Source organism: Vombatus ursinus, unplaced genomic scaffold (genome assembly GCF_900497805.2).
Source record: "Vombatus ursinus unplaced genomic scaffold, bare-nosed wombat genome assembly UNPS02014809.1, whole genome shotgun sequence".
NCBI classification, from domain to species: domain Eukaryota; kingdom Metazoa; phylum Chordata; class Mammalia; order Diprotodontia; family Vombatidae; genus Vombatus; species Vombatus ursinus.
Genome location: NW_020954587.1, coordinates 1913532 through 1941490, shown reverse-complemented (window position 1 = coordinate 1941490; position 27959 = coordinate 1913532). Strand labels below are relative to the sequence as shown.

The 27959-nt window shown below is 34.8% G+C and overlaps 1 protein-coding gene across 1 annotated transcript in view; it reads left to right on the top strand.

The window, feature by feature from the left end:
• CFAP47 (cilia and flagella associated protein 47) overlaps window positions 1-27959 on the top strand; it is an 857531-nt gene that overhangs the window by 512361 nt on the left and 317211 nt on the right. The window contains exon 50 of the mRNA XM_027875456.1: window positions 19637-19740. Within this exon, the coding sequence (XP_027731257.1) occupies window positions 19637-19740 (104 nt within the window). The remainder of the gene's footprint in view (window positions 1-19636; window positions 19741-27959) is intronic.

The following is a 27959-nucleotide window of genomic DNA, read 5'->3' as shown; positions in this document are numbered from 1 at the left end:
ATGAGGATTCTCAGTGAGGGGTCTACACAGCAGTCCATTCATACCCTTATGAATATCTTGTTATGCATCATTTCATAAGATATATGTGTGTGGTGTGTGGTGTGTGTGTGTGTGTGTGTGTGTGTGTGTGTGTGTTTATATTAGTTACATGCTGAATATACTTGGAATTCTCTTCCTCTTTGCTTTTTCCATTCAAGGCAAATTGGCAGGATTTGAGCTACAAAGATTCCTCCTTGGCTTGATGCTGCTTGACATTAACACCTTTCTTGTCCCTCTCCAACCTCCCTGTTAAAAATATTCTGGTCCTCCCACATCCTGCATCCAGTGCCATGATTAAACCTATTGATGATTTGAGATATTCTCTTGTAATTTTCTGTGTTTAAGCTATTCAAAATTAATCAATTCTTTTGCATTTAAAATAAGATATGCATTCTGAAATTTGCTGTTTCTAATGTTTCCATTGCATACATGTACTTTCATAGTTTCTATAGGATATAGTTTTTGCAATGCATTTTATTTTACATGGTTATGTTATAGTTAAAGTTCATTTGTAGAAAAAACACTTATTTATAGATAGGTAGAAATGACTAATTTCTTAAAATATTCATTCAATGCTTATTCCTTGCCGGTAGAAGTCATACCATTCTAGAGAGATAAACCAACTGAAATAAGTTACCAGGTGCTCCAACTCACTCTCATTTCTGGTCAAAATGGATAGTTTTGAGTGAGAAGTGAGATTATGTATTCAGCTTTATTCATCACTTATGAGTTCTGTGACCATCTTATACTAATACTTAAAAAAATATTACTGTATACCAGTGGTGTCCAACTCAAATACAAACGAATCCCAGTTTGACTTAGAAAACCACAAATTAACATTATCTGTGTTGTGTTGTATTTTTATTTATTTTGTTACACATTTTACAATAATCCAATTCAGTAAGAATTGGGGAGTTTTAGCTTTTAGTATGTACAAGTTTGACACCTCTGCATGCCAGCAGTTCTCAAAGTCTTTTGGTCTCAAAGACCCTTTCACCCACTTAACAATTACTGAAGACTGCTCCTAAAGAAATTCTGTTTACAGGAGTTAGTCTATATTAGAAATGAAAGTTTTATTGTTATTATGGAAATAGTTTTCAACTTATAACTGCCTGAATAGGTCTCAGGAACCTCCCTGGGTCCCCAGACCATGCTTTGTGAACTGCTACTTGATTAAGTTTTCATTACCATTCATTAAACTTTTCCTGCATACATTTTATAATATAAGGTGAAGCAACATAGAGAAGAATGAGTTGGCCTTCAAGTCAGGAAGACCTATGTTCAAATCTTGCCTCTAACACATAAAGGCTATGCCCTAGGCAACACTCTAAAAATATAAGTTTCAGAACAGTTGCTGATACACATTCCCTTACTGGGAATTACTTAGATTGGTGGAATCATAAATCTGGCTAAAAAAGTTGAAAGTACTGGAGCTGGAAAGAATCTGAAAGGATATCTAGTTCACCTCTCTTTTACAAGCCAGGAAGCCGAGTTTGAAGGAACTTAAATGACTTGCTCAAAGTCACACAGGTAATGGAAAAGTGGCAGAATTTGAAGTGCAGAACCAGTAGCGTTTCTACCAGATGACACTGCCTCCTGATTTTTAAGATGTATAGAAGGCATGAATATTATTAATAGCATCAGGATGACTGTATTAAATGTGATACTTCAAAGTACATGACCTCTTTGATCAAGGAGGAACATTATGGGGGAATCTTTCTTGAATTTTAGTCTTCCTTCAAATATATGAAGTCATTATGTCAAAAGGAATGCTTTCCCTTCAATATATGGAGAAACTGTGCCTTGGAGAGGTTAAATAATTGACTAAAGCACTTAGCATAGTGCATGGTACATGGTAAGCATTTAATAAATGCTTAACTGACTAAGAATAAATGGGTTAATAAGAACTGAAATCTAAATCTGCTTGCTTTTTTATCCTCCAGCCTGCAGTTTTGTTGAGATCTGGGCTTTAAAGGTGAAAAGGAAACATCTAAACTGCTTCCTTGCTGCAGAAAACATTATTGTGTCAAACTACCAGTGAAGAAGTACTCTTGACATTACAATCTAATTAGTATGACTTGCCCTCTGATAAAGCAATGAGAAGTGCTCTATTGTTCTCATGTTGAGCTTGCATATTTAAAAATTTGTGGCACAGTTTTCTTGTTCTTGACAGGACAGTGACATTGAAGCCTTATTGCTTCCTGCTGCAATGAGATTTGTGTATTTCATTAATGCAGCTGAACATCCATTCAGAGAATTAAGGTTGTATCTCAGGAACACAAAAGGAATTGCAGATTTAGGCGATGTGTATATTTTAAAAATAATTATAATGTAAATTACAAATGAGATGCATATTTGTAATGATATTTGGTTAGAACGAGCAAAAAACAAATCTTTCCAAGGGACAAAAAGATACACAATATCAGGCCAAAGTTGAATGTATCTTGATTTATTATTATATTCCATCTATTTTGTGCCATGTGAAATCATTGCCATTAAATCTAGCCTTATACTCAGAAGCTAATGTATAAAGCCACTAAACATTCTATATCAATCTAGTGTAAGAAATAGCTTCTCCTTGCCAATTCTATCTTCTAAGTATCTCTCAGATATATTGTATCCTATTTTTGCTTCTACCATTTTAATAGTGACTGTTACTACTTCCCTGTCTAGACTAGTACAATAACTTCTTACTTCTAATATCTTTCTAATTCAGATAATCCTTCATACTGCCTCCTTTCTATTTGTCCTTATGCATAGATCTGGTCCCTCCCTAAAGTCCTACTTCAATGCCATATCAATGATGTATGTGTGGCAGGGGGTTGGGGGTGGTGGTGGTGGTTGGGCCTGAGTTCTTACATGCTTTGTCCTCAGAACCCAAAGTTTAACAGGTGCAACTAAGGTGAAAAGCATTTGAGCAAAGGCTCAGTGAGGAACTATGTCTATTGTCCAAGGTCCAAGACCAGCTAAATTTGAGGAGACCCTTTTACCAGACCACACGCAAAGTATTAGATTTTTTTTGGTAACAGAAAATATTGAAGATTAACACCTTTTTGAAGACCATTGGCTAAGTAATAGATAAAATGTAAGCTGCATTGTTAAATGGAGTTGCCATACTCATGTAATTACAGATCTTTGAAGTATTGAAATAAAACTCTTCACTGTTTACCAAATACAATTCAAACTTGTTAGACTGGCATTGAAAGCCTTCCACCACTAGCAGCTCTGGTGTGAGGGCTTGCCAAGCCCCTTTTAGGGCTGCTCATCCACGTTTGGTGTTCACCTGATTCACTCAGCTCTCACCTGTGGCTTCAAGAAGCTGTAGCATGTGCAGTGGCCTCTCCCTGATAAAACCTTCATGGCAGAAGGGCTAAACCAGGTTGAGGGGAACTGACAGGTCTCAAACTCATCAGTGAGTTAGGGGAGTGTCTATCCCAAGCCAAAGTCTTTTCCTGACAGAATGAGTGAATGAGAACAATTTGTTCCAACAGCCATGAAAATGGCTAAAGCAGGCACTATGGAGTGTTTAGAGCTTGGTCAGGTATTGAAGACACCAAGGTCATCCACTGTACTCCAGGCCAACTCCAGTCATCTTGACTTGTCCTGTCACTGGGCTTTGATGACTCAGAAAGAGAGAGCAAGGCTGACTGCTTTTTGCAACTCTGCCTCACTTAAATCCAATTCATGTATAAACCAAGGCATCACCTGTGAGGTCACTGGTCCTCTTTGAAAACAAACAAATGACAAACAACCACCTTCACAGCCTTCATCTTTCCCCTTGAATGTATTTTATGCACCAGTCAAATTGGATTACTCTGTTTCCACCATCTTCATCTCCCACTTTGTTGCTTTCCTACCTTTGCTCAAACTGTCGCCGCTGGCTGTTGAAATCAAACCTATGTTTTGAAGCTCAACTCACTTGCCACCTTCTATCAGACACTTCCTGGTCTTCCTACTTCCCCTTTCTCTTCCCCTCTCCACTTCTCCACAGTAGGTAATAATCTTTACCCATCTCTTTCCGGTGAATTTCACACAACTCTTTGTAACTTTGATACACACACACACACACACACACATATCGTGTATTATTTTTGTTGTGGTCATTTATGTCAGTTACATATTCATGCAATTGACTTCAAGTCCCCTGAGGATGGCAGGTATACTTTATACTTTTTAAATACTCTGGAGACTAGCACAAATCCATAAGAAGATTCTGTTGTACTTAACAAATGTTTATTGAATGACTCTTCTTCTTGATCATTCTGTTTTTTAGGTGTAAGGAAAATTTCTATTTTAAATCTGATCATAATTTTATTTGGAGGAAGGATTTTCAACTTACTTAGAATTTTGAAACTGATACAATTGGTTAAGTGACTGGAGAGTGCATATAATAACATGCATTTATAAGTCTAGTGCTTCACAATTCACAAGTTGCTTTCTTTACAATTAACCCATCTGACAGTGAAAGTATTATTGTTAGTTCTATCTAAAAGAAGGGGAAACTGAAATACAGAGAAGCTAAGTTAGTTACTCAACCAAAGTAACACAGAAAATCTAAAATTCTCTGCATTACAAACAGCACACTTCAGAATTCAATAATAGGTGCTTCCCCTCTCCCCCACATCTTCATCCCTATTCTCTAATCTATGCAGTTTCCACCCAGAAGATTTTACTGCTGTGGATTGGACATGTGTGTATGTATGTGTGTCTGTGCGTGTGTGTGTGTGTGCACACATGCGTATGTATAAAGTGGTATTTGAGCTGAGCCTTGAAGAAAACCAAGGAAACTATGTCTTAGAGGTAAAGTGCTAGAATATTTCAAGCATGGAGGACAGTCAGTTCAAAGGTAGGGAAAAGTTGATGTAGAGTTCTTTGCAAGGAGTAGCAAATATGTCAGAGTAACTGGATCATAGATCATGTTGAGAGGAGTAAAGTGTAAGAAGCCAGGGAAGGTACTAAGGGGCCAGGTTATGAAGAGTTTTAAACACCAAACAAGGGACTTTATATTAGATACTAGAGGTAATAGGAAAATATTGGAATTTGTTAAATATATTCATGCAGTTTATTAAATATGTTTGTGTATGTATGCATTTTCACAGCCTACCTATACACATGCATATGCTGCATATATGTAAACATGTACACACAGTGTATGTATATGTATACACACATCAAGTGCATATGTATGTACATATACACATATATGTATATATAGAAGGTGTATACATTGCATAAATACATACATTACACAGACACCAATATCTCCTGTGCACAGAAATAAAAGCATATGAATGGAAACTACATATATGAGACAGTAGGAAAAAGAAGCACATATTATCTTATTATATGTGATCTCCAGATATCTGGAGTCAGAAGGGACCTTATAGGATATCTGATACACCCCCTTATCTTATAGATGGGGAAACTGAGCTCCAGAAAGTTTAAATGACTTGCTCAAGATCACAGAGGCAGCAAATGAAAGGCACAATTTGATCCTGGTTCTCTGATACTGCGGCCAGACCTCTGTGCATTCTACTATGCTTCTTTTCACATTTAAAGTTTAGCTATTCACAGGTTTCTAATTTAGTACCATGGTCATGAAACATTTGAGCTTATGGTTATATTTTTAAAGTAAATTTTCCTACTTCTTATGGTTATATTTTTAAAGTAAATTTTCCTACTTCTAATTGTACTCCAAATTACTTCATAAGTTTTATATTGTTGGTATATGTGTTATGTCATAATTTTTTAATGAATAAGGTGCTAAGTTCTGGGGAAAATATGAAAAGATTATTCTTTTTTTTCCTCTAAAAACCCCATAACTTTTTTTTAATTTATTTTTTATTTATTTATTTTTTGCTTTTTGGTGAGGCAATCGGGGTTAAGTGACTTGCTCAGGGTCACACAGCTAGTAAGTGTTAAGTGTCTGAGGCTGGATTTGAACTTAGGTCCTCCTGACTCCAAGGCCGGAGCTCTATTCACTGCACCACCTAGCTGCCCTGCCCCATAGCTTTTTATTTATAAGAATGGGACTGTTGACTTTTATATTTTAGCCAAAGAACCTCAACTCTTAAGACCCATTCGTTTTGAAAGATGTACTATGACAAATCTTATCAAAGAGTTGATTTTATATAGTAGTATTTAAGTGATTTTTAGTATAACTATAGTTAAACACTCTACCAAAATTTTTAATGAGATGATTTAACATTTCCTGTTATATGAAGGATTTATTGAATGATATGTATTTATAGATGCACTTTAATATATTCTGTTTTTTTTTCAGAAATTTTAATATATAGCTGTTGTGGGAATATAATTTCTTTTGAACTGCCAAGCTCTTATAAACCCTGAGCTCTTACATTAATGGTTATTCTTTTATTCCTTATAGTAGTGTATCTGTTGACATGCATCACAATTATTTATACCTACTGACCTATAATTGAAACTTTATTTATAGCAGACCTTATCTTATCTTCCTGAAATAGGTATTTTCTTTCCCAGCTGCCTACAAAAATCTTAATGCCAACAGAATGGCTCTCTGCTATTGTCTGCCAGATATCTTAAATTAGAAACTTATTTTGTACCTCTTCCAACCTCTCCTGACCTCACAGTACTAATTATATTTTTTGTCTTGATGCCACTTTGCTCCAATGTCTTCTGTCTTTACTAGCTATTGATCAAAGCTTTATTTCTAGGAGACCTTTCTGGCAATTTTTTTGGTCAAAATGTTTTACGTGTCTTTTTTGCTATGAGAACTAGCCAGAATAATTTCAGAGGAACAAGGACTCCCCCTTCCCCCTTTCACCCTTTGCCCCTTTCAGCAAGAATGCAGGGCTGGGAAATTTAGTAGTGAAATTCAATACTGCTAGGTCACAGAAGGCATTAGAATTAATAAGTGTTGAAAATAACTTACTGTAAAAGATGGAATTTTAAGGAAACCAGGGAAGTCAATAGATGAAGTTGAGGAGGGAATATGTTCTTTGAGAGATGGAGTGTCTTGTTCATGGAACATCTAGGAAACCAGTGTCACTGTATCAAAGAGGACATGGTAGGGGATAAGGTGTAAGAAGACTGGAAAAGTAGGAGGGACTAGGTTAGGAAGGACTTTGATTGCCAAACAGATCATTTTGTATGTGATTCTGAAAGTCTTAGACAACCACTAGAGTATTATTGAGTAGGGAGTGACAGTTGGACCTGTGCTTTAGGAAAATCACTTCAGTGGTTAAATAGAGGATAGATAGATAAATAGATAGATAGATATGTGTGCATATTTAGATATATTTGTATAATATACATACATATATGTAAAAAGAGAAAGATACATCTTTACATATGTATTTATTTACATATATATGTGTGTCAATAAAAAATATCAATTGCTATGCCATGTATACTATAGCCCACTAAGCCAGAAAGATCAAATTGATGTGCAGTTCAGAAAACAGAACACAAAACTGATAGAATATGAGAGCAAATCAACAATTTCTATTTTATTTTATATAACATTTTGCTTACATTGTTTTTATACCTGTCTATTCCCACAGGTTTGATCCTCTTCCTCTCATTTTCATTCATCTGACCTGTCCCAGGTTCCTGAAATTTGCTTAAATTATTGATTTCTTTATTTAGCTATATCTTCACTTCTTTTGAACCCTCTCTTTCTCTGCACAGTTGAATATGTAGTTTAAAATTTTCCCTCCTCTTCCTTTCCAAACTCTTATTTTGGTATCTGTTATACCCTTTCCCAAAAAGGTTTTATTCAACTTTTCCTTCTCGTTATTTCTCCTCCCTTGTAATCTATTAAAGATTTCATTTTCTCTCTGATGAGCTATGACATTATTTAATTCTTTATTGTGTCCCTTATGAGGGTAGAGCTTCTTAAGTAGCAAATTGGAACCCCCACTTCTATCTCATTTTTTTTTATTATTTTGGTAGTTTTTGTCCTTTCCTTTCTATTTGTTGCTATCCCTTACTATTTCTCAGATTTGGGAATTCTCTCCTTATTCATCTTTGCCTTTCTCTTGTAAAACTTGTCCTACCATAAGTTAACCACAAGAGTTTATTATCACAACTTTCTTCTTACGTCATAAGCATGTCAGTGGAATATTGTTTGTCCACTTACCATTTCTTACACTTGAAATACATTTCATTGATGATGTATTTTAGCCCTGGGTGTCCTCCTTATTTATATTGTGTAGCCTAGTCATACCCACCATGCATTTCTCCATTGAACAAGATTATAACATTAGGAAGAGTGGTTCGAACTGACCGTGTTAAAACAGAAGAAATTCCTGTTAGAAGTGACAAAGTTTTAAGAACACCCATAAGTAGATTTTCAAAATTATCTAAAAGAAGCAAAGATGGCAAAACAATGGAAATGTAATCGATAATATTTTTACCACCCTGTGCCTAAATGCAACCCCAAAATAGAAGCTGCTACCTATCCTACTTTCTCATCTCTCCAAAGAATCTCATGAAAATATTGTTATGAACACGTCAAAGATGTCCTTCCTGAAAATTTAAAAGAGAAACAGGTAGGCTTTTGAAAAAAAAATTAACAAACTGTATTTCCATAGCAGTATATTGACTGAGAGGCACAGAGATGAGACATGATAAGATTCTGCTTTGTCCATTGTTAATTAACTTCAAAAAGTACTTAACTTGATAGAATAAAATGCAGCTTATGTTAGATTCATGTAAAATTCTATAATAGATATAACCAAGGAGATAACTTTGTTTAATGACCACACTAAGTATACATGTGAAGCAAGACATAAAATGAAGAGACATCTGGTTATATTCAGCAGTATCATGGATGATGTCCTACGCCGATTAAAAATTAAAAAGGACTTGATGGGGTTCTCTAGATGCTCCTATTTGCAGATGACATTGGGATAATGGCATTGAAACATAGGATACTAAAAAAGTACTTCAATGAAATTAATTGTTATTTGATAGAGAACAGGTCTAAGGATTCATAATGAAGAAAGAAAACATTTTGATAAGGTTACAAAATGTTATACTAAATAAGAAGTTCATTGATTTAATACATCATGAGTAAATCTTAAGCACATCCTATATTTGGACCATGACCTGGACTAAGAATTGAATAGGAGGAAAAGTAGGAGATTTAGCTAGTTTATATTTGGAAAATTATCCATTGTTTTCAATTAACCTCAACTGCTCCCTACTGGAAATGCTTCATATTTTTAATTCCATTATGCTCCCAGGATGCTAGCTAACTGCAAACCATGAAATGCCATGATATTGGAAAAATTCAAATTGCAGATGACCTAAAAGGTAATGGAAGGACACATGATAGATACAAGACATTTAGAGAATGTTATCAACAATGACTTAGTTGGAAAAGTGTTATGAAATCCATTGTCAAGGACATTTGTGATATGAAAAGGAATGGTAATCATGAATTTAGATTAAAGGAATATTATGTAGGAAGCCCAAATAGTACACAGACATCCACAATACGTTAAAAAAAAAACAAAAGAAAGTGTTCAGCACTTGAGGTGAATCCTTTATTTAGAGCTGATAGGATAATAAAAAGACGGGAAACTTGTAAGACAAATTTTGTCGAGCAACAGCTTAATTTAATTTTTGGTCCCCCAAAGGAAATGATCAGAAATGGCTTTCTTTTTCATTTTATAAAAGACAAGTAAACTGCTATTTGCACAGGTGATGACCCTGTGCTTCCTGTAATAAAAAGATTATTTGTTGTGTTTTTGCACTTCTGGAAAAAAATCACCCTCTCTTTGTTTATGTATTTGTATTTATCCATGCAGACCAGATTTATGAGTCACGAAAAGCTTACCTGCAATCCTCAGATCTAAAAAATAAAATAAAATAAAGCATGACAGAAACTTACATTTCATTGGTTACAACTTAACTTCATGAGCTCTGATGACCATAGTCAACACATGTAAAATCTCTCAAACTGAGTTCTTACGCCTATTCTCTTTTGCAGACTCTTTCAAAAAAAATGCAGACTTTTTTAAAAAAATGAAGAATTTTATCTTCAAATAGTCATTTTCAAAAAATTGCAGTTCTTTAGAACTTCTCAGGGTGTTTCAACTCTTGAAACTAACTTCATATGATCATAGTATTTTGAGCTGGAAGGTCATCTAGTTCAGCCCCGTCATGTAACAAATGAAAAGACCAAGGAATAGAGAGGTTAAGTGACTTACCTAAGATCACACAACTAATCAGCAGTAGTCTCAGGAGGAAGTGCCAATCCTTTGATTCCATTGGCCCAGTACTAGTTAGCTGAAATGTCACTGTAATAGGAATCTGGATAAAGACTTTTTGGACAGATCACTAGCAGTTTATTAAACTCAATCTGCAGTTCAGGCAGGGTGCATAGTTCTCAAAAAATTGTGCAATTTTCTTTGATCTTCTGATGGTTTCAACTCTATTTAGCGTTCTGTAATAAAATTTGATGACATTATAATGTACTTGTGTAGATAATTTTTTAAAATAAATGATAACTAAATTACGTATGATTGAATTTGTATGTACAAAATTCTGCACTGAATTGGAGAATTTGAGCAATAAAATACTAATTTAAAATTTTAGCCATATTATCCTATAATTTTTATTACTGATTACTTATGAAATTCATATATTGACACTTTGATGTATCTGATATATATATATATATATATATATATATATATATATATAAAATTCCTTTAAATGGATTGGTCAGATTCATTTTAACTTAAGAGGAGAATAACAGTATTATTAACTAAACACTTATATGTAACAATGAGTATGATAAAGTAGTTTTATTAACTTTGGAAATATTTTAGTATCAACTTATATTTTCTGTAAATGTTTTGACATTTTTTTACTCCTTTCCCTTTAGACTTTCTTACAGAGTACAATGCATATTACTTAATTCAATAAATATTTATAAAGATTTTTGACAGCCAAAATGCCACATGAAAATACTTAAATCTCATCTCCAAAACTCATGCTGATATATATGAATTTCTTTATAGGAAACCTTAGAAATAGTTATTATGCAGCTAATTAAGAATATATAACATTACGAAGACATCTCAGCTCCTCAGGATATAACAATGAATGTCCCTGTTGGTGAACCAGTCAACTAATCAACACATTTATTAAGTATTTACTATGTGAGAGGCACCATACTAAGCACTGAGTATATGTCTCTACATGGTCTATTCAATTAGGTTCTCTTGGCACTTGGTGGAAAGGAAAGACAGCAGAGAATAATGGGAAAAAGTACTAGATTTGGAGTTGGAACACTTGAGTTCGGATCCTGTCTCTTCCAGTTACCATGTATATGACCCTAAACACATTATTTAACTTCTCTGGGCTTCATTTTCATAATCTCAAAAATGAGGAAAATGTACTAGATTACTTCTAAGATCCCTTTTAGCTCTAAATTTATGGTTCTATGAACTCAGACTAATCACAATTATTTTCAATATATTTCCTAACAAGAATCCACCTACCATTTGACTCTGGACTATGTATCATATAGTCTGATCTTGATGACTTCTGCTCTTCTATCAGTGATCTTTGTCATATCACAGAGCCACCATAGCCCTTTTCTCTAGTGCATATGTATTATAGCTGAACCCCTTCTTATTGTAGAGCAGAGATCCGGATAGATAGTAAGTGACATATAAATGTCTATTTCCTTCCTTCCTTCCTTCCTGATTCCACTTCATCACTGAGTTTTTCTTAATCCTTTCTGAAAAGATGACATTTTCAACAAGGCAAGAATGCTATTAATGCTCTGTTATTAGCTTTTACCACACAAAAGGGTCAGAACTGCTTTGCTATGTCAGGTCTATGGCATATCTAACTGAATATTCTGTTACCAACAATGACCTGAAACAGAACACTGCTGTTACTCTTAAAAATCTGAGTGCTTACATATTAAAATATTTCTATATTACAGGATTAACTGGATGTTTATAGTGAACTCCTTTCAAGCAGTTACTAAGAATGTAGAGAACAAGTGTTTTTTCTGCAATATACATTTCTCATTAACTCTATTTCCATTTTTCCTTCCCTTTTGATTCTCTCACTGCCCAGGTCATTATTCTAAAAGAAAGTGTCAACCTGAAGACAACTTAATTAACAAATAAAAAACCACCAATATTTAAACTCCCCTAAATTCATTGGTTCCCATGAAAACCTAGTGAGAAAGCAATATATTGCTTTTCGAACTTGCTTATGTGTGCATCACATTGCCTAATCCTCATTTGACTTACTGCCCAAGTCTTAAAAGTCCATTATTTTCCTCTCTTTCTCAATATCCCTCCCCTGCCATCCTACCATTTTCATGAATGACCTTACATTGTACCAATATTATTACTTTTTTTAATCAGTGAAAGGCAACTGTGCTGTAGAGGAAAGAGCAGGAAACTTTTTTTTCAGCTTTCAAAAGTTGTCTTTACAAGGGGCAGGTAGGTGGCGCAGTGGGTAGAGCTCTGGCCTTGGATTCAGGAATATCTGGGTTCAAATCCAGCCTCAGACATGACACTTACTAGCTGTGTGACCCTGGGCAAGTCACTTAACCCCAATTACTTCACTCAAACAAAAAAATTGTCTTTACATAATAACTTGATTTACTCCTTGGATTAAGAAAAATAAAGTGATGCTTTTTACTTTAAAGTCACATCAGTTTCCAAATAATAATCAGTTCCAAATCAGTTTTTTACTTTAAAGTCACATCAGTCCCTCCCTATCTCCTCAACACAGAAATCTATCCCTTGTAACTGATTTAAAAAGAAATGGTGGTGGTTGTAGGAAGCAGGTCAGTCAAACAAGCATGTTGATAACATCTGTCAGTATACAGTTATCCCCTCCACATCACAACTTTCTTTATCACAGTTTCAATATATCACAGGTCAGCATAAGAAATTAAATGGGAATTTTTTGGGAGTTTTGCAGAAGCTGCAGATGACAAAAAAGTTTAGAAACTCAGAAATCCATACTATATCTATATATATATATATAGATAGATATATATAGTATTGTATAATATCAACATATTTTATCTTTTAATACCCTAAATATGCACAATTTCTTTTCTCTGGTGTGAAGGGAAGGACAAAAAAATTTATGCACATTTTCCAGATCATGGTGGCACCGTTCCTCTTGTCCCAGCAATGTGGAAGGGATAACTGCATATAATATTTCACTTCCATAATCTCTCCCTTTACCTCCTTCAGTGGAGAGAGGTATATTCTCTCAGTTTGTCTTTAGATCCAAGCATGGTCATTATAATTAAGCAGCAGTTTTATTTTATTCTTTCCACCTAAATTGCTGTGTTTCATTAAGCTTATTATTTCTCCTATTCTGATTTTTCTGCATCAGTTTCATTTACCTCTTCTCCTACATCTTTGAATTCTTCATATTTGTTATTTCTTATAATACAATGACATTCCATTTCATTTATATGTTACAATTTATTTACCTATACCCCATCAATTGGCACCTACTTTGCTTCTAGTTCTTTGCCAACACAAAAAGTGAATCTGTTGTTATATATGGAATCATTTTCTGTCATTTACTTGGACTTTTTGGAAAAGATAAAAATTCTGGTTTTTTTTTGGTCTTCTTTGGGAATGTCCCACTACATTTCTGTTTCTTCAGTGTAAATTTTGTTTAACTCATGTATCCCTACCAAATTTAATTAAACAAAACAATGCATTTCAAAGTGCTTCTCACTATGCTACCTAGGGCCTTTTCTGAGAGGATATTTCTTAAGGATTTATGTCATTTTCTTTTATGTGAGTTTTCTAATCTTATCACTTTATCATTAGAGTTTGAAGCTATAGGCCATGAGATGTCTTTGTGGTGAATAAAACTACATGGTCCTAAGGTCTGTTCTTTGAAACTAGGTTATGTAATAGATCTCTTTCCCCTCAGTTTTGAAGCCTTATTCTTATTTGAGCTCATCATATTTTGCTTTCAAGATAACTGCTTCTAGAAGTGTTTTCAATGGCAAGCTGTGCTTAGAAGGAATATGATAGCTATATGACATTATCTTGTGTAGGGTAATGACTTTTGAATTTCTAGTGAGAGAAGTTTCAGTTTTCAGAATCAGGATTTATTTTAAGATAAATTTCTCAGCATAAGAAATACAAAGAAGAGAACTTTCTTCTTAGTTTCTTTGTGCCATTATGACTAATACATCTCCTTCCCACTTAAACCTGTTCTCTCCCTACTTAAGTGTTCCCATTGATGGTATCAACACCCTCCTAGCCATTGAGGCTTGAAACCTGGGAGTTTTCTTTTGATTCATTCCTTCTCCCACAAATAACCAGTTGTTGAGTTCAGTTAGTTATATCTTGGCAATATGTTACTTCTATACCTTGTTTATCACTCATACAGCAGTAGGTAATTTGGTTCAGATACTCATTTCCTCTGGCTAGAATATATTCAAATTGTTCCTTATTAGTCCTCTTGTCTCTTGTATCTATCTTTCACATTGCTACAGAAATTGATCATCCTAATTCATGGATCTCAGCATGTTACTCCTCTGTTTAAAAATATTTCAGTGGATACCCATTGCCTGGAAGACAAAATTACTAACTCCTAAGCCTTGCTTTTGAGGATTTAAAAAGCCTGGTTTCCTTTTTATTGCACTATACTTCATGCACTATATTTTCCAAGAAACTGGAATACTAGCTGTTCTTAAATCTTGTCCTTCCCTTTTCTGCTTCTGTGTATTACCATAGACTAATACCTACATACTTGAAACTTATTTCACACTCCACTGTCATATCAATTCGTTGCAATGATTCTCTTCTTTTGAGAATGAGTTCAGATACCATCTTCTCCTTAAAGGCTTCCATTTTTTCCTCCTAGATCAAAGTGATTTCCCTGTTATTATACTTGCCCTTAGCATCTTCAGTCTTATATAGTAGCCAGTTATAACTTGTCATGTGCTCCCAGTATACCAAATTATGTAATATAAACCATAGAACTCGTGGGGAAAATTAAGATTAGGGGTACGACACTCAAAAACTATGTCAGCACTAAACCCAAAAGGCCATCAAATTGTGCATACCCTTTGATCCAGCAATAGCAGTACTAACTCTGTATCCCAATGAGATCGTAAAAAAGGGAAAAGGACCCCCATATACAAAAATATTTATATCACCTCTCTTATTGGAAATTGAGGGGATGCCCATCAGTTGGGGAATGACTGATCAAATCGTGGTATATAAATGTAATGGAATAGTACTGTTTCACAAGGAATGATGAGCAGATGGATTTCAGAAAAGCTTGGAAAGACTTACACGAACTGATGCTTAGTGAAGTGAGCAGAACCAGGAGAACATTGTACATAGCAGCAGCAATGCTGTGCGATAATCAATTTTGATAGACTTAGCTCTTCTCAGCAATACAATGATCTAAGACAGTTCCAAAAGACTCCTGATGGAAATGCTATCTACATTCAGAGAAAAAACTATGGATTCTGAATGCAGATCGAAGCATGTGATTTTCTCTCTCTTTTTTATTTTTGTTTTTGTTTTCTTTCTCATGGTTTTTCCATTTTTTTCTGATTTTTCTTTCACAACATGACTAATGTGGAAGTATGTTTAATATGATTGTAAATGTATACCCTATATCAGATTGCATGCCACCTTAGGGAGGAATGAGGGGAGGGGGAAAATTTAGAACTCAAAAATCTTATAAAAGTGAATGTTGAAAATGAAAATAAATAAGTAGATAAACTGTGTCAGTGACTAATAAAAATAGGAACCTAATTAAAAAACAAAAAGATAGCACAGTCATATATGTTAAATAGTTAAGAAATACATAAATACTGCAATTAATAGTGGTCGCCTTATTGGCTGCTAGGCCTGAACCCCTGGCTGTATTAGCAAGTTGGATAGACCTCAATTCCCAGACTAAGATTAGAGGCCATAATGAAAGGAAGTACGGATGTGGGTGGTATGTACTAACCCTCCCCTGATCACAGGTCCTACTAGACTGGAATATAGAATTAATTTAACACTTTACCTTGACAAAGACCTGAAGTTTACTTGTGAGCATTGAAAAAGTTGTACTTTGTAAGTTATTGTGAGGTGGTTCCGTTTTCTGCATTCTTAATGTTTCTCAGACAAAAAGTCGGGCAGAAGCCAACTTGAAATTTGAGTTATGTTCAAAATGTTTCCTAGTATATTAATCATATTGGAATAAATTCACACATCATAGCAGTACTGGTTATACATATTATATGCACCTATTAATATCCCTATTAAATTGTAAACTCCCAAGAAACAGGGACTATATTATTTTTCACATACTAAATGCTTTAGTAAATGTTTAATTTGTTAAATAATAAAAGGGTAATAAAATTAGATCCTTTAAAACATGAATAATTGAATGCAATAAACATTTATTAATAATCTCCCTTGGGAAATCACTATTCTAAGTATTATGAGGTGTAAATAAATGAATAGGAAGAGAGAATCCATGCCCCCTAGGACCTCACTATCTAAATATTATGATACAAATTAGAATATAATAAATTAATTGGAAAAGTATAAGTAAAGTGCAATAAAAAAAATCAGAGGAGAAAGAGATAATTTCTCCTAGAAATTAGATTAGGGGAATGGGCTTCATGGAAGAAATAGCAACTGAGCTAGGCCTGATATTTCCTGATATTCATTTTTTACAATCAGATTGAGTTTATTAGCATTATTATTTATTAAGTATTACTCCCACAGATTACTTTTTTGATACCTGTGTTGAGGGAGATTATGTGTTCTTAAAGGCTATGCCTATAGAATGTGAGTTCTGGCAGATTCTAGCAGGATAGGTATAGTCCTAGTAAAAAAAGTAAGTCTATATTCCAATTAATGAACTAGTGAGTATAAAAGGATTCATCATCATTATGCTAGACCTATAAGAATGTTAAATCTCTTCCCCTTTTCCTTTTCTGATTCTATATTGACAATGACTAAAAATGGAAAACGACTGCTAAGAACAGCATTGTTCTTTTAATGGTATTTTGTTTTTTCAAATTTCACGTAAAGATAATTTTTAACATTCATTTTTATAAGATTTTGAGTTTCAAATTTTTCTCCTTTCCTCTCTCCTCTCCTTCCTCCCTAAGATAGCAATCAATTTGATATAGGTTATATATGTGAATTGCATTGTTCTTAGGCATTCTATAAGTTTTAACTTGGCTATATACACTCTAAATGTGAGATACTTATCCAATGATTGACTAGTGGAAATACGGCTTGAGGAACTAGATAATATCAGCTTAATATTCTCACTATTAATTGAAGCAGACAAAAGAAGGAGTATGAATCTAAATGGAATCTAAATAGTTTAAAGGTTCTCCTTGGAAAAGCAAATGGAGTTGGAAGAGCTGATTTTATTATCTGACCAAAGAAAGCAAGAAACTTAATTTCAAGAGCCATTAAGTCATTATGTATGATAAATAATTACAAAAAGGATTATCATGAAGATAGTTGCAGTTTATGCAGCAACATATGTTGGTTAAAAAAAGAATAAAAATGAGAAGCAGTTAAATTAACTTGGATGTGAACTTTTAAACTATTGATGAAAAATAGGGAAAGGACATAGATACTGACTACTGTAATTTCATAAAGTAACTTAGTCAATATGAATCAATTGCTGAAACAAGGAAAACAGAAAAACCCCAGCAGCTCTTGAGTCAGCAAACACTTAACTTATTGCCAACATAAGTGTGGAGGAAAATCTCTCTGGCAAAATCTTAGCAAAGAAGGATGATCAACGATTATGAGCCCTGTAGCCTCATAAAACAGAAAAAAAAACAGTAGAAGGAAAATAAGTTTAAAGAAGGATAAGCAAAAAGCCCAGGTGAGCAGTCATCGCAAAGGAATTTAAGGATGAAAATGGGACAACAAATGTGGGAAAAATGGGAAAGATCTAGGAAAGATTTTTAAAACAAACTTGGCCATCAAGTACAATAGTGCCATTATAGTTATAAGAGTCCAGATGCATAAACAGAGAAGGTAGTAAAGAAGACAAAGATGGGAAAAGCAACTGAATTTGACTAAGCATGTATAGGGATGATCCACCATGACCCAAGTATGAAGGCATTGGACGCTCATTGAAATGAACAAGTTATCTTAAGGAGAGAAGGATACTGAAGGTGCTGGGAAAAAATCTTGGGCATTAATATAGTTTAGTTTTTTAAGTAACTAAAACAACATTACCAAGTACTAACCTACATTTTTAACATTTTGGTGAATGTTTTAATTATTTTTAGCTTTCCCAAATTATTCCATTTAATATTACCACTTTAGTTTTTAAATAGTTTTCTTTTATATGCACATATATACATACACATACATATATGTGTACATACATATTTATATTTATAATTTTATGTGATGATCATTTAGATGCGCTTAAGGGCATACTTGAAGAGGGTATTAGTAGGAAACAGGCAGGTTTTGCAAAAGCAATTCCACAGGACAAACATTAAGATTCCCTTAAAGATACAGCAATGAAATTAATCTTGTTCAAAAATTATCAGATCATTCATTTTAAGAAAAGTAGAAAGCAAGCATAAGATTATTATATGAATGTAGTAAATTAAATAAAGTATTGGAGAATAGAATCATTGCAAATGCTGTCCTAAAATGGTCTCATTTACCAGTGTCCTCTCTTGAATTAGTTATATCATAATAATAGATATCATTTATGGAGTATATTAACATTTGCAAAGCCAACCCTGTGAGATAGGTACTGTTATTACCGCGATTTTACAGATGAGGAACCAGAGGCAGAAAAAGGTTAAGTGAGTTGGCAAGTTCCAAGTAGCTAGCAAGTGGCTGAGGTAGAATTTGAACTCAGGTCTTCCTGATTCCAAGTCCAACATTCTCTATCTGCTGTATGAGCCATCTAGCTACTTGCTATTATTTTGCCAAAGTTAAGCTTATAAATTGTCTTTAAAATTGGTGTCTAGACATCCTTAGTCATTGATCAGGTGAGACCTGGGACAAAATGTGAATTAATTTGTTTGCCTTAAGTGGCTCCAGTGCAAGGGAGTGCTGGTAAGTGTTCAAACGATCTACTCTGAAAAAAAAAAGATCTATGCAGGACACACTTTTGAGTTTAATCTTCATTATCAACATTTTCTCCATCACATTCTTAAGTCTCCGGAATCAACAAAAGAACAAATCAAATGCTGATTTGTAGTCAGCCAGTTTCTGAAGTGTAAGTGTTCACACTGAAAATTTAACCGTTGACTATGGTGGGTAGGAGTTGACTCTCACACACTCCTGCATCACTTGTCAACACTAGCCCATCTGTCTCCAACAGCCTCCTGTTCTGGACTGGCCAACTCCCATAATACCCCATGAGCTAGACATTTCTCTTTTTGCCACATTTTCTTCCATCAAAACTTATATATACAATTGGAATTTACCTTAGGGTAATTTATGGTAGCTAGCTAAAGGAATAATATAGAAATGTCTGATTCGTGGTAATAGGAGAAGATAGGAATGTTTATGTGTTTTAGATACTGAGAAGTCATACTAGGAAAATTTAATAGAAACATTTTGTGATTTTATTTTTCCAGATAACAAAGGAAGTGTTTCACATGTAAAAGTCTGGTTTTTCCTAGAAATTAATAGCTTCCCTGCACCACCTGTAGATACTATTGAACTGACTTGTGCCACCTTGGTAAGTCCCTTTAAAATGTTCCAAAGACTGTTTAACTATCTAATGTGGTGGGTGAAAGATGAAATGACTGAGGAAACAAAGGTTCAAGCTTCTGAGCATATTAATTTATTAAGTAATTCATAGCAATTGCCCAACAAACCAGGACAAGGCCTCCTTAGCTTTGGCACTGGATCCCAGATAGAGGGGAAGACAGACTTTTATACATTACAAACAATTAATCAGATAAGGACAATTAAAAGGAAAAAATCAGGATGCAAAATTAGGTAATCTACTTTCTAATTGGAGGAAAGGTTAGGGAATTTCCAAGTTGGTAGGGGGAGAGCGAACAGGGGCAATTCCTTGAAGTCAGAAAAAGAGGCATCCCATTCCTCCCAAATGTTCACATTCAATCAAAGGAACATGGGAACAATAGATTGATCAGTATGGGGCCAGTTTTTGGATAAGACACAAGGGTTACTTCAGATGTACAATTGTGAGAAAGCTTTTTGCACCAATCTTTGGATCTGACTGGGTTTCTGGTCAGCATAAACTAAGTCCTCACTTAAGGATCTGTAAGCAATAGGTAGAAGTGGTACAGCTTCCCTGATCTGCAGGGATTGGTTCAAACAATGGAATAAAATCCACTGACAATTGCCATAATTCAATAAAGTTTTCTCACAAGTCAGAAATTGGACTAGGCCCAATTTCAACAGAAAGAGAACCAAGTTAGTTCCAGAATTGAGTCACAAGATGGAGTCAGTGTGGTTCATTCAATTTCCACTACCACTTGCTCTTCTAATCCCCTCAATTTCCTCAATAAATAAATCATTTTTTTTTCTTACATGCTCTAATGCTACCTTTGGGGAAAAATGGCTATGCATAAGTGATCATTTTGGAGAAGTTCTTAAAACCCTCCTCTTAAATCCAGTATCATAAACCTCAATTGCTTATGCAAAAACCTATTAGCTATGTAGTATCTTGTGCTGTTTAGCATTCTTTGGGTATGTGTCTTGAATTTAATCTTCGAAAGCTAACTTAACCTTAGCTTAAATCCTTGTCCTCATATAATTCCTATCAAAAATGAACATATAACAATAAGCTCTTTAGGCACATTTCAGTATGAATTCAACCTAGTTGCTACAATAGCCTTTGCAAATTAGAGGAAACTGTATTCAGAACAATCTGCATAAATGCGGGGTTTAAATAACTGCCATGATTAATAGGATTAAACTTACATGGATGATTAAAACATTACTAAGTCTTTTCCTTGGATTATTGGGTAAAGGAAAATGTTCATTTCCCAATTCTTAAAAGAATTCAAGGAAACATAATTTGTTTAGAGAATATTTTAATTAATTTTGATTTTTCCTCTTTTAATGTAACTATTTCATTTTGAAAACACTCATAAAGAAGTATAATATTTTATACAATAGAGCAAAGAATAATCCTGATATTACTTGATGTAGGTTTTTCTGTCTTTCATTTTGCCCTTGGATGGAATTTTGTAAATTCTTGCAGTTTGGTCGTCATTGTTTTTCTTGTTGACCTAAAAGACCCAAAATATGTATTACATGCTTTGTCAGGAAGTGCTGTTACTGTCAATTTGTAAGTAATTCAAAAAATATCTCCCACCCTCATGCTTTTTCACACAATAATGCCCTAAGGCTAGAATGGATTTCTCCATATCTCTGTTTATTTTTATGCCCCTCTCCTTTAAGACTTTACTCAGGGTCTTTTTCCTCCATGAAGCTTTCTCTGATCCTTCACTAGAAATGATCCCTCTCTCTTTGAATCTCTTGGAACATGCTTTTTTTTCCTTTTTAACTTTGTTTTTGTATTTGATTATTCTCTAACATAATTTTGTGTTAATATACTTTATTTACAGCACCATGTGAGTCAGGTCTTACATTTTAGAGATTAGAAAACTGAAGCTCAAAGAAGTCTAATGCTATATCCAGGGTTGCACATCTAGTAAAATTGATTTCTAATATTAGAGTCATGATTTGAATCCATTTCTCCTAACGTTAATAACATCATTCTTTTCAAGACTGCACTGCCTTCCTAAATTGTAATTATTCTCAAGGGACTTTGATTTTTTTCATCTTCAAATAGAGCATACCTTACATACATGCTTATTGACTTGACGTGAATAAAAAAGATCCTAGTATTAATCTCCCTGCAAAGCATTGATAGTATAATATTTGAATGAAATAACGGCATAGTGGATACTATGAGTATTAAGTCTCTAGAATCAATGAACGAGTACTGGCCTTGGAATGAGGAAGACTCATCTTCCTGAATTCACATCTGGACTCAGACACTTACTAGCAGTGTGACCCTGGACAAGTCACTTAACCCTGTTTGCCTCACTTTCCTCATCTGTAAAATAAGATGGAGAAATAAATGGCAAACCACTCCAGCGTCTTTGCCAAGAAAACCCCAGTGGGATCATGGAGTGTTGGACATGACTCAACAACAACAGCAACAGCAGCAATAACAACAACTTTCTATAACAGTGGCTGTTATTGAGTATCATTATGAACAGGAATCTGTTCTGTATTGTTAATTTATAGGTAAATCTGTTACTTGTATGAACTGTCAAGTCTCATTTAGTGAAGATTATTGTTACTGAAAGGAAACGTAGTATAGTAGAAAGATTCCTGGATTTGGAGTTAGGAGATGTGTGTTTGAAACCTGCCGCTGACATTTAGTAGCTGTGTGACCTTAAGCAAATCACTTAATCTTTGTAAGCCTCAATTTCCTCATCATTGGCACAGGAATACTCGTAATACATACCTCACAGAGTTACTGTGAGGAAAGAGCTTTGTCAACCTTTGAAATGTGAGCTATATTATCATTTATATTAATGGAGAGAAGCCTCACTCAGGTGACCCAGCCAAATATTTGACTTTATGTTTGTTCTGCTTACTTCACTAGAGCAAGAGCTTGGCTGTATGGTTTTATGTTGTCTCTTTTATGTACTGTTTGAGCTTTCTCAGCTCTCTCTGTACTCTGTCTCTCTCTTTTGTTGAAAGCCTATGCTGACATTTTAGCACAATTGTCACATAGTAGGAGCTTAAAAATGCCTGTTGAATAAAATTGAAAATACTACTCAAGATACCATATAGTGGAACATGTTTTGGTAATGGCTACTTTGTTGACATTTATTACAACAATCAGATAACGTATCAATGATCTATAATAAAATTGCAAATAATGTCCCTTGAAATGCTGTAGCAGTTCATTTGCTGGTTTATGGGTTATTTGATAAGAACTTTTCTTTTTTTCCTTCATATTGTGGTCCAGGAAAAAAAATAGGTGGAGATAGCCTAATCATTTTCTGCTCTTGGTTGTTCTTTCCCTGAAAAAATGCCACTTAGTGGTAATAGAGAGGGTGATGTTGTGGTTTTGAGCTGCTAGCTTGCCTTAACATCAGGAGACCTGAATTCTAGTGTTCCTTCCACCACTAACTAGTTGTGTAAATTTTGGCAAGTCACTTAACTTCCCTCTTTGCATTTTAATTAATTCATTGCCTGCCTGAAATCAGGGGAAACATCTATATTATGTTCTTTGTATATTACATATATTACATATGTATCTGTTTTGAAAACTACAGTGAGGCTTTTGGATGGCCAGAATAGAGCACCACCACTACAGGCCTTTGCCTCTGACAGATACACATAAAAAAATGAACAAGAATTTTGATCAGATAGGTGAATCATGGCTGAGCTTACCTTTTTTTTTTTCTGGCTTAAATTCATTTGCATTAAAATGCAGAGAGGATATTGGGAAGGTCTAACCCTCAGTTTAAAGGATATTTGCAACTGGGGGCTGACTTTTTTTTTTTTTTTTTTTTTTGGTTAGCCATTGGGGTTAAGTGACTTGCCCAGGGTCACACAGCTAGTAAGTGTTATGTGTCTGAGACTGGATTTGAACTCAGGTCCTTCTGGCTCCAAGGCCAGAGCTCTATACACTGTGCCACCTAGCTGCCTTAAGGGCTGACTTCTTTACAGAGGTATAGGTGTTGGAAATAGAAGATGTAATTTTAGCCTGTGGATATTCTGCCAGACTCTGAACTCCTGTGGGTATCAATATAATTGCTATTGCTATGTTAGAGCTGTCAGTCAGTCTCCTCTTAAGACAGAGGTTCTAGTCGTTACTGACGAGTGCAGTGTATAGTCTGGAAGAGAGGAACCCCAAAACTGATAGTGAAGAGCAGTGGCCAACAGAGACTACAACATCTGAGGTAAAGGAATTAACACTCAGCTGAGCAATCATGCCAAGCAGAAACTAGAGATTAATCTAAGATCAGCAAGGCTCAGCAGGGAGCAACACATGCAGGAAAGGTACCAAACCTAATAGGAAGCAGGCCCACGGAACAGTACAACTGCATGATCAGGTGACATTGATAATCAGTCCTTCAGTGATGGAGCCATTAGTTGCTCTGGCTACATGTGTTTCTTATGTATGCCCTACTCTGTCCGCTGATGTGTGAGTATTTAAGGGAAAGTGCTTCATAAGTTGAAGGAGGGATTGTTTTATTGTGACAGTCATTACAATGCTATTTAATTAAAAGACTTTAAGCTAATTGCATCAACTGTATGACAAGAGTAAGGTAAATTCATTGGTGGTGGGTCAGGATCTATGATTCTTTGTGAAAATGTAGAATACAGGATTCCATGTATGAGAGGCGCTACATGCCTCCCCTTTCATGTTTTGCTATCAGCTATTTGTGAGCAACAAATGATACCTATCTTTAATCCTTAGAGTGCCTAGAATAGTACCTTTCACTGCTAGATACAGTAAACGTTATTGAATTTAATTGAACTGGAAAAATTTATAGAGGTTATTTATAACTGATTTTAGATTCTGAAGTTTCATGTATAAATATGCATACATATATTGACATATATGTATAAATAACTTTATTAAAATAATTATAAATCCAATTGAATAAAAAAATGTGAATTTGAGAAAGATTACTTTTCAGAACAACCAGAAGTGAAGAAACTCCTATTCCTAGGTATATTTTGTTTTCTCTAGTGATTTTCAGTTGTTCATGGAACAACTTGTTTTAATATTCTGTATTATTTATAGGCCTGTTTTAGACTGTTATCCTTTATTTCTTTTATCGTTAAGCCTGATATTAAAATCCCAGCAGTTTCTCTCTGTTTCTGCCCCTCTGGTCATTCTGCTTCAGCTCTCCTAGGCATGCAGATATAGTCAGGCAAGCACTTCTAGGAATTTAAAAAAATTCATCTATTTCTATAGTCCCCAGTCAACTTGAGGCTTTTTTTGTGTACTGTAAGATTTTTTTCTTCATGTTAGATAAAGGAGTAAGTCCAGCTTCACTCCTCCTTTTCCTCTTCCTCCTCCTCCTCCTCCTCCTCTTCTTCTTCTTCTTCTCCTTCTCCTTCTTCTTCTCCTTCTTCTTCTCCTCCTTCTTCTCCTTCTTCTCCTTCTCCTCCTCCTCCTTCTTCTTCTCCTTCTCCTTCTCCTTCTTCTTCTCCTTCTCCTTCTCCTTCTTCTTCTTCTCCTCCTTCTCCTCCTTCTTCTCCTTCTTCTCCTCCTCCTCCTTCTTCTCCTCATCCTTGATAGTAGAACAAAATAAAGCACTTGTGGGATGTAAAATAGAATAAAAATAAAATTACTCACAAGATTAAAAGTATATAATCTGTTAAAATACTGATACTGTATTTACAGATACTCCAGTTCCACAAATAACATAGTATCTTCCAACAATTCAATCCATTGGTCTTCTAGGCCCTTTCTAATAAAGTGTTTTCTGAAGGGAAAGGAGACCTGTCAATTAAATTGGATGTGAAACATTTTTCTAGAATGTATGGAACTTTCTGAGGAGTAAAAAAAAAAAACCAAAACAACAAAAAACCTCAAGGTCAGGGTTACTATATGTAAAGGACGGAAATAAGCAAGCACTAGAGAGACTTATTTCATTAAAAAATTGTCCATCCTTATTAGATAAATATTTCTCATGGGTATGTACAAAAAAATCAGGAATAGAGGCTTCTCCCTATACCTAGAATACACCACTTCATCATAGATAGAATTTAAAATGGGAGACCCAATGCTGATAATCTGGTTTATGATGGTAAAGGTACTGTTGCAACAGTTCATTGTGGCATTCAGCAATACAAACTACCATTAAAAGATATGGAAAACCTAGCAAATGTGATCATAGAAGGACCAATCGTAGATGTGTTTCACATTAACATGGATTCTTGGAGCAGACGCAGTGGTGAAAGGGGGGCTTATAGAGAAGAATTCTTCCATAGGGAATATGAATAGGATGCCCATAGAGAAGAACATTTTCTGTAAGAGTTTTGATAGTATTTAACTGTGGTAGTGGATTTAGCTGGCACTGAAATATCTTGAATACATTTCACCTACAATAAGGACAAAACTCTTGCCCTTCATTGGGACCAGTAAGCCAGCATAATCAATTTGCCAGTCAGAGGCAAGTTGAGAACCATGTGGGATCCTGCTATATTAATCTTTCAAAAGTGGATTCTGATTGACACAAGGAGCAGAAGTGAACAGAAGCAACTGCCTCATCTTTAGATAAGAAGAACATATGGTCCATTCTGAACCTACTGCATCATAGTATCATAGCTCCCTTATCAAGATTGACGATGGACCCATTCCTGTATTTGTATTTATTGCAAGAACATTAACCCGATTATCAGGTTCATCGGAATGCACATATCATTTTTGATGGGCTCTAACATTCTCCACAAAATAGCTGTTTTCAGTAAATGGTATTTACAAAATTATTCTATTAGTCTTAATCCCAAAGGGGAAAATCTTGATTCCTTAGCTCTCTTATCTCCAAATCCCTCACCTCTTAGCTACACCCATGATTATCAACTAAGAATTAATTATTTGTTTAATGGCCATTGAGGTCTAGTCCCATATTTCTGTCTCGTAGTGGGAAGAGCCATCAATGCACTAGCATTTTCCAAAAGTCAAATCCTCATAGGTAGGAGCCATTGAACTAGCAGAAGAAGCAAAACATTGGGGTTCTCAGCCTTTAAAAAGTCATAACCTGGTCAACAGAGGCAAAGTTCAAAACTCTGGCAAGCACAATCTTGAATACTTCATTTCTATTTAACTATAGCAATCTCTTCTGACCAACCCATCTTGCTAGAGGGACCGCCTTATATCAACATAATTCATAATTGGTAACTTTGAATGAAGGCTGATAATATGACCTGCATTATCCATCGAAAGCAACTAGTGGTAAAACCAAGTAATAGACCACTAACTGATTTTCAAAGGTGATATAAGTGATCATTTCAAAATGTTTATGACACTACAAGTCTAATGATAGTATAACCTGGCCACATTTTGGTGGCTGCTAAAGGTTTCACTAAATGTGGTCCTTATAAAGAATTTGACAAACACAGGTCCTTTAAGATTATGAAGACCCAGAGGGAGAAACTACTAGATAGACAACTTTAGATCTTCTGGAGTGATACTTCTGGTCTCCATCAGAAGGAAGAAGACATACTAGTGATTTGGCAAAGGTGTGAATTGGTGGGTGGGTGGGGATTCATCTGTAAACTCAGATGGAGAATGTGGTATTTCCAGAGCACAGTAAGTCTAATAACCATCTGAAATTAATTTTTAGACTGTGGTGAGTAACTGTCTCTAGATTATTATAGGTTACGTGCTGAATCATCTGGGTTCTCCTCATCTATATGTATTAACGAAAACATAATTGTACAGAGTGGATTCTAAATCTTCTCAGGATTGCTCACCTACCTTTGTCTTTCATAAGAATCACCATCCAATCTAAGGCTTCTGCCTGCATGGCTTCTGCCAACGTGTCAAATCTGAATGCAAAGCCATGAGTGGTCCAAATCAATCAAGTTCAGGCTAGGACTGAGAGTAATGTCCTAATTTGGAGTGAGAAAGACCTTAATGCTCCCTCCTCGTTATCATGATTCAGTTTTACTAACATCTCTATGACTCACCAATGTTTTAGGATTTAATTGTTTATTCTCCATTTAAGTTCAGGTTTGCTCCAGAGTCAAATTCTCATGTAGGGAGAAAGTATAGATGATGATCTAAATGGAGTGTAGACAGCATAGCTGGAGATTTCTGGAAGTGAATAAACTTTTCTTTCCTTCCCTACTGAAATATAAGCACTTCATCATTATTTAGTAGCCCCCTCCCCCTTGACCATATTTACATTTCTAGTTTTTTCTTTTCTGATGTTT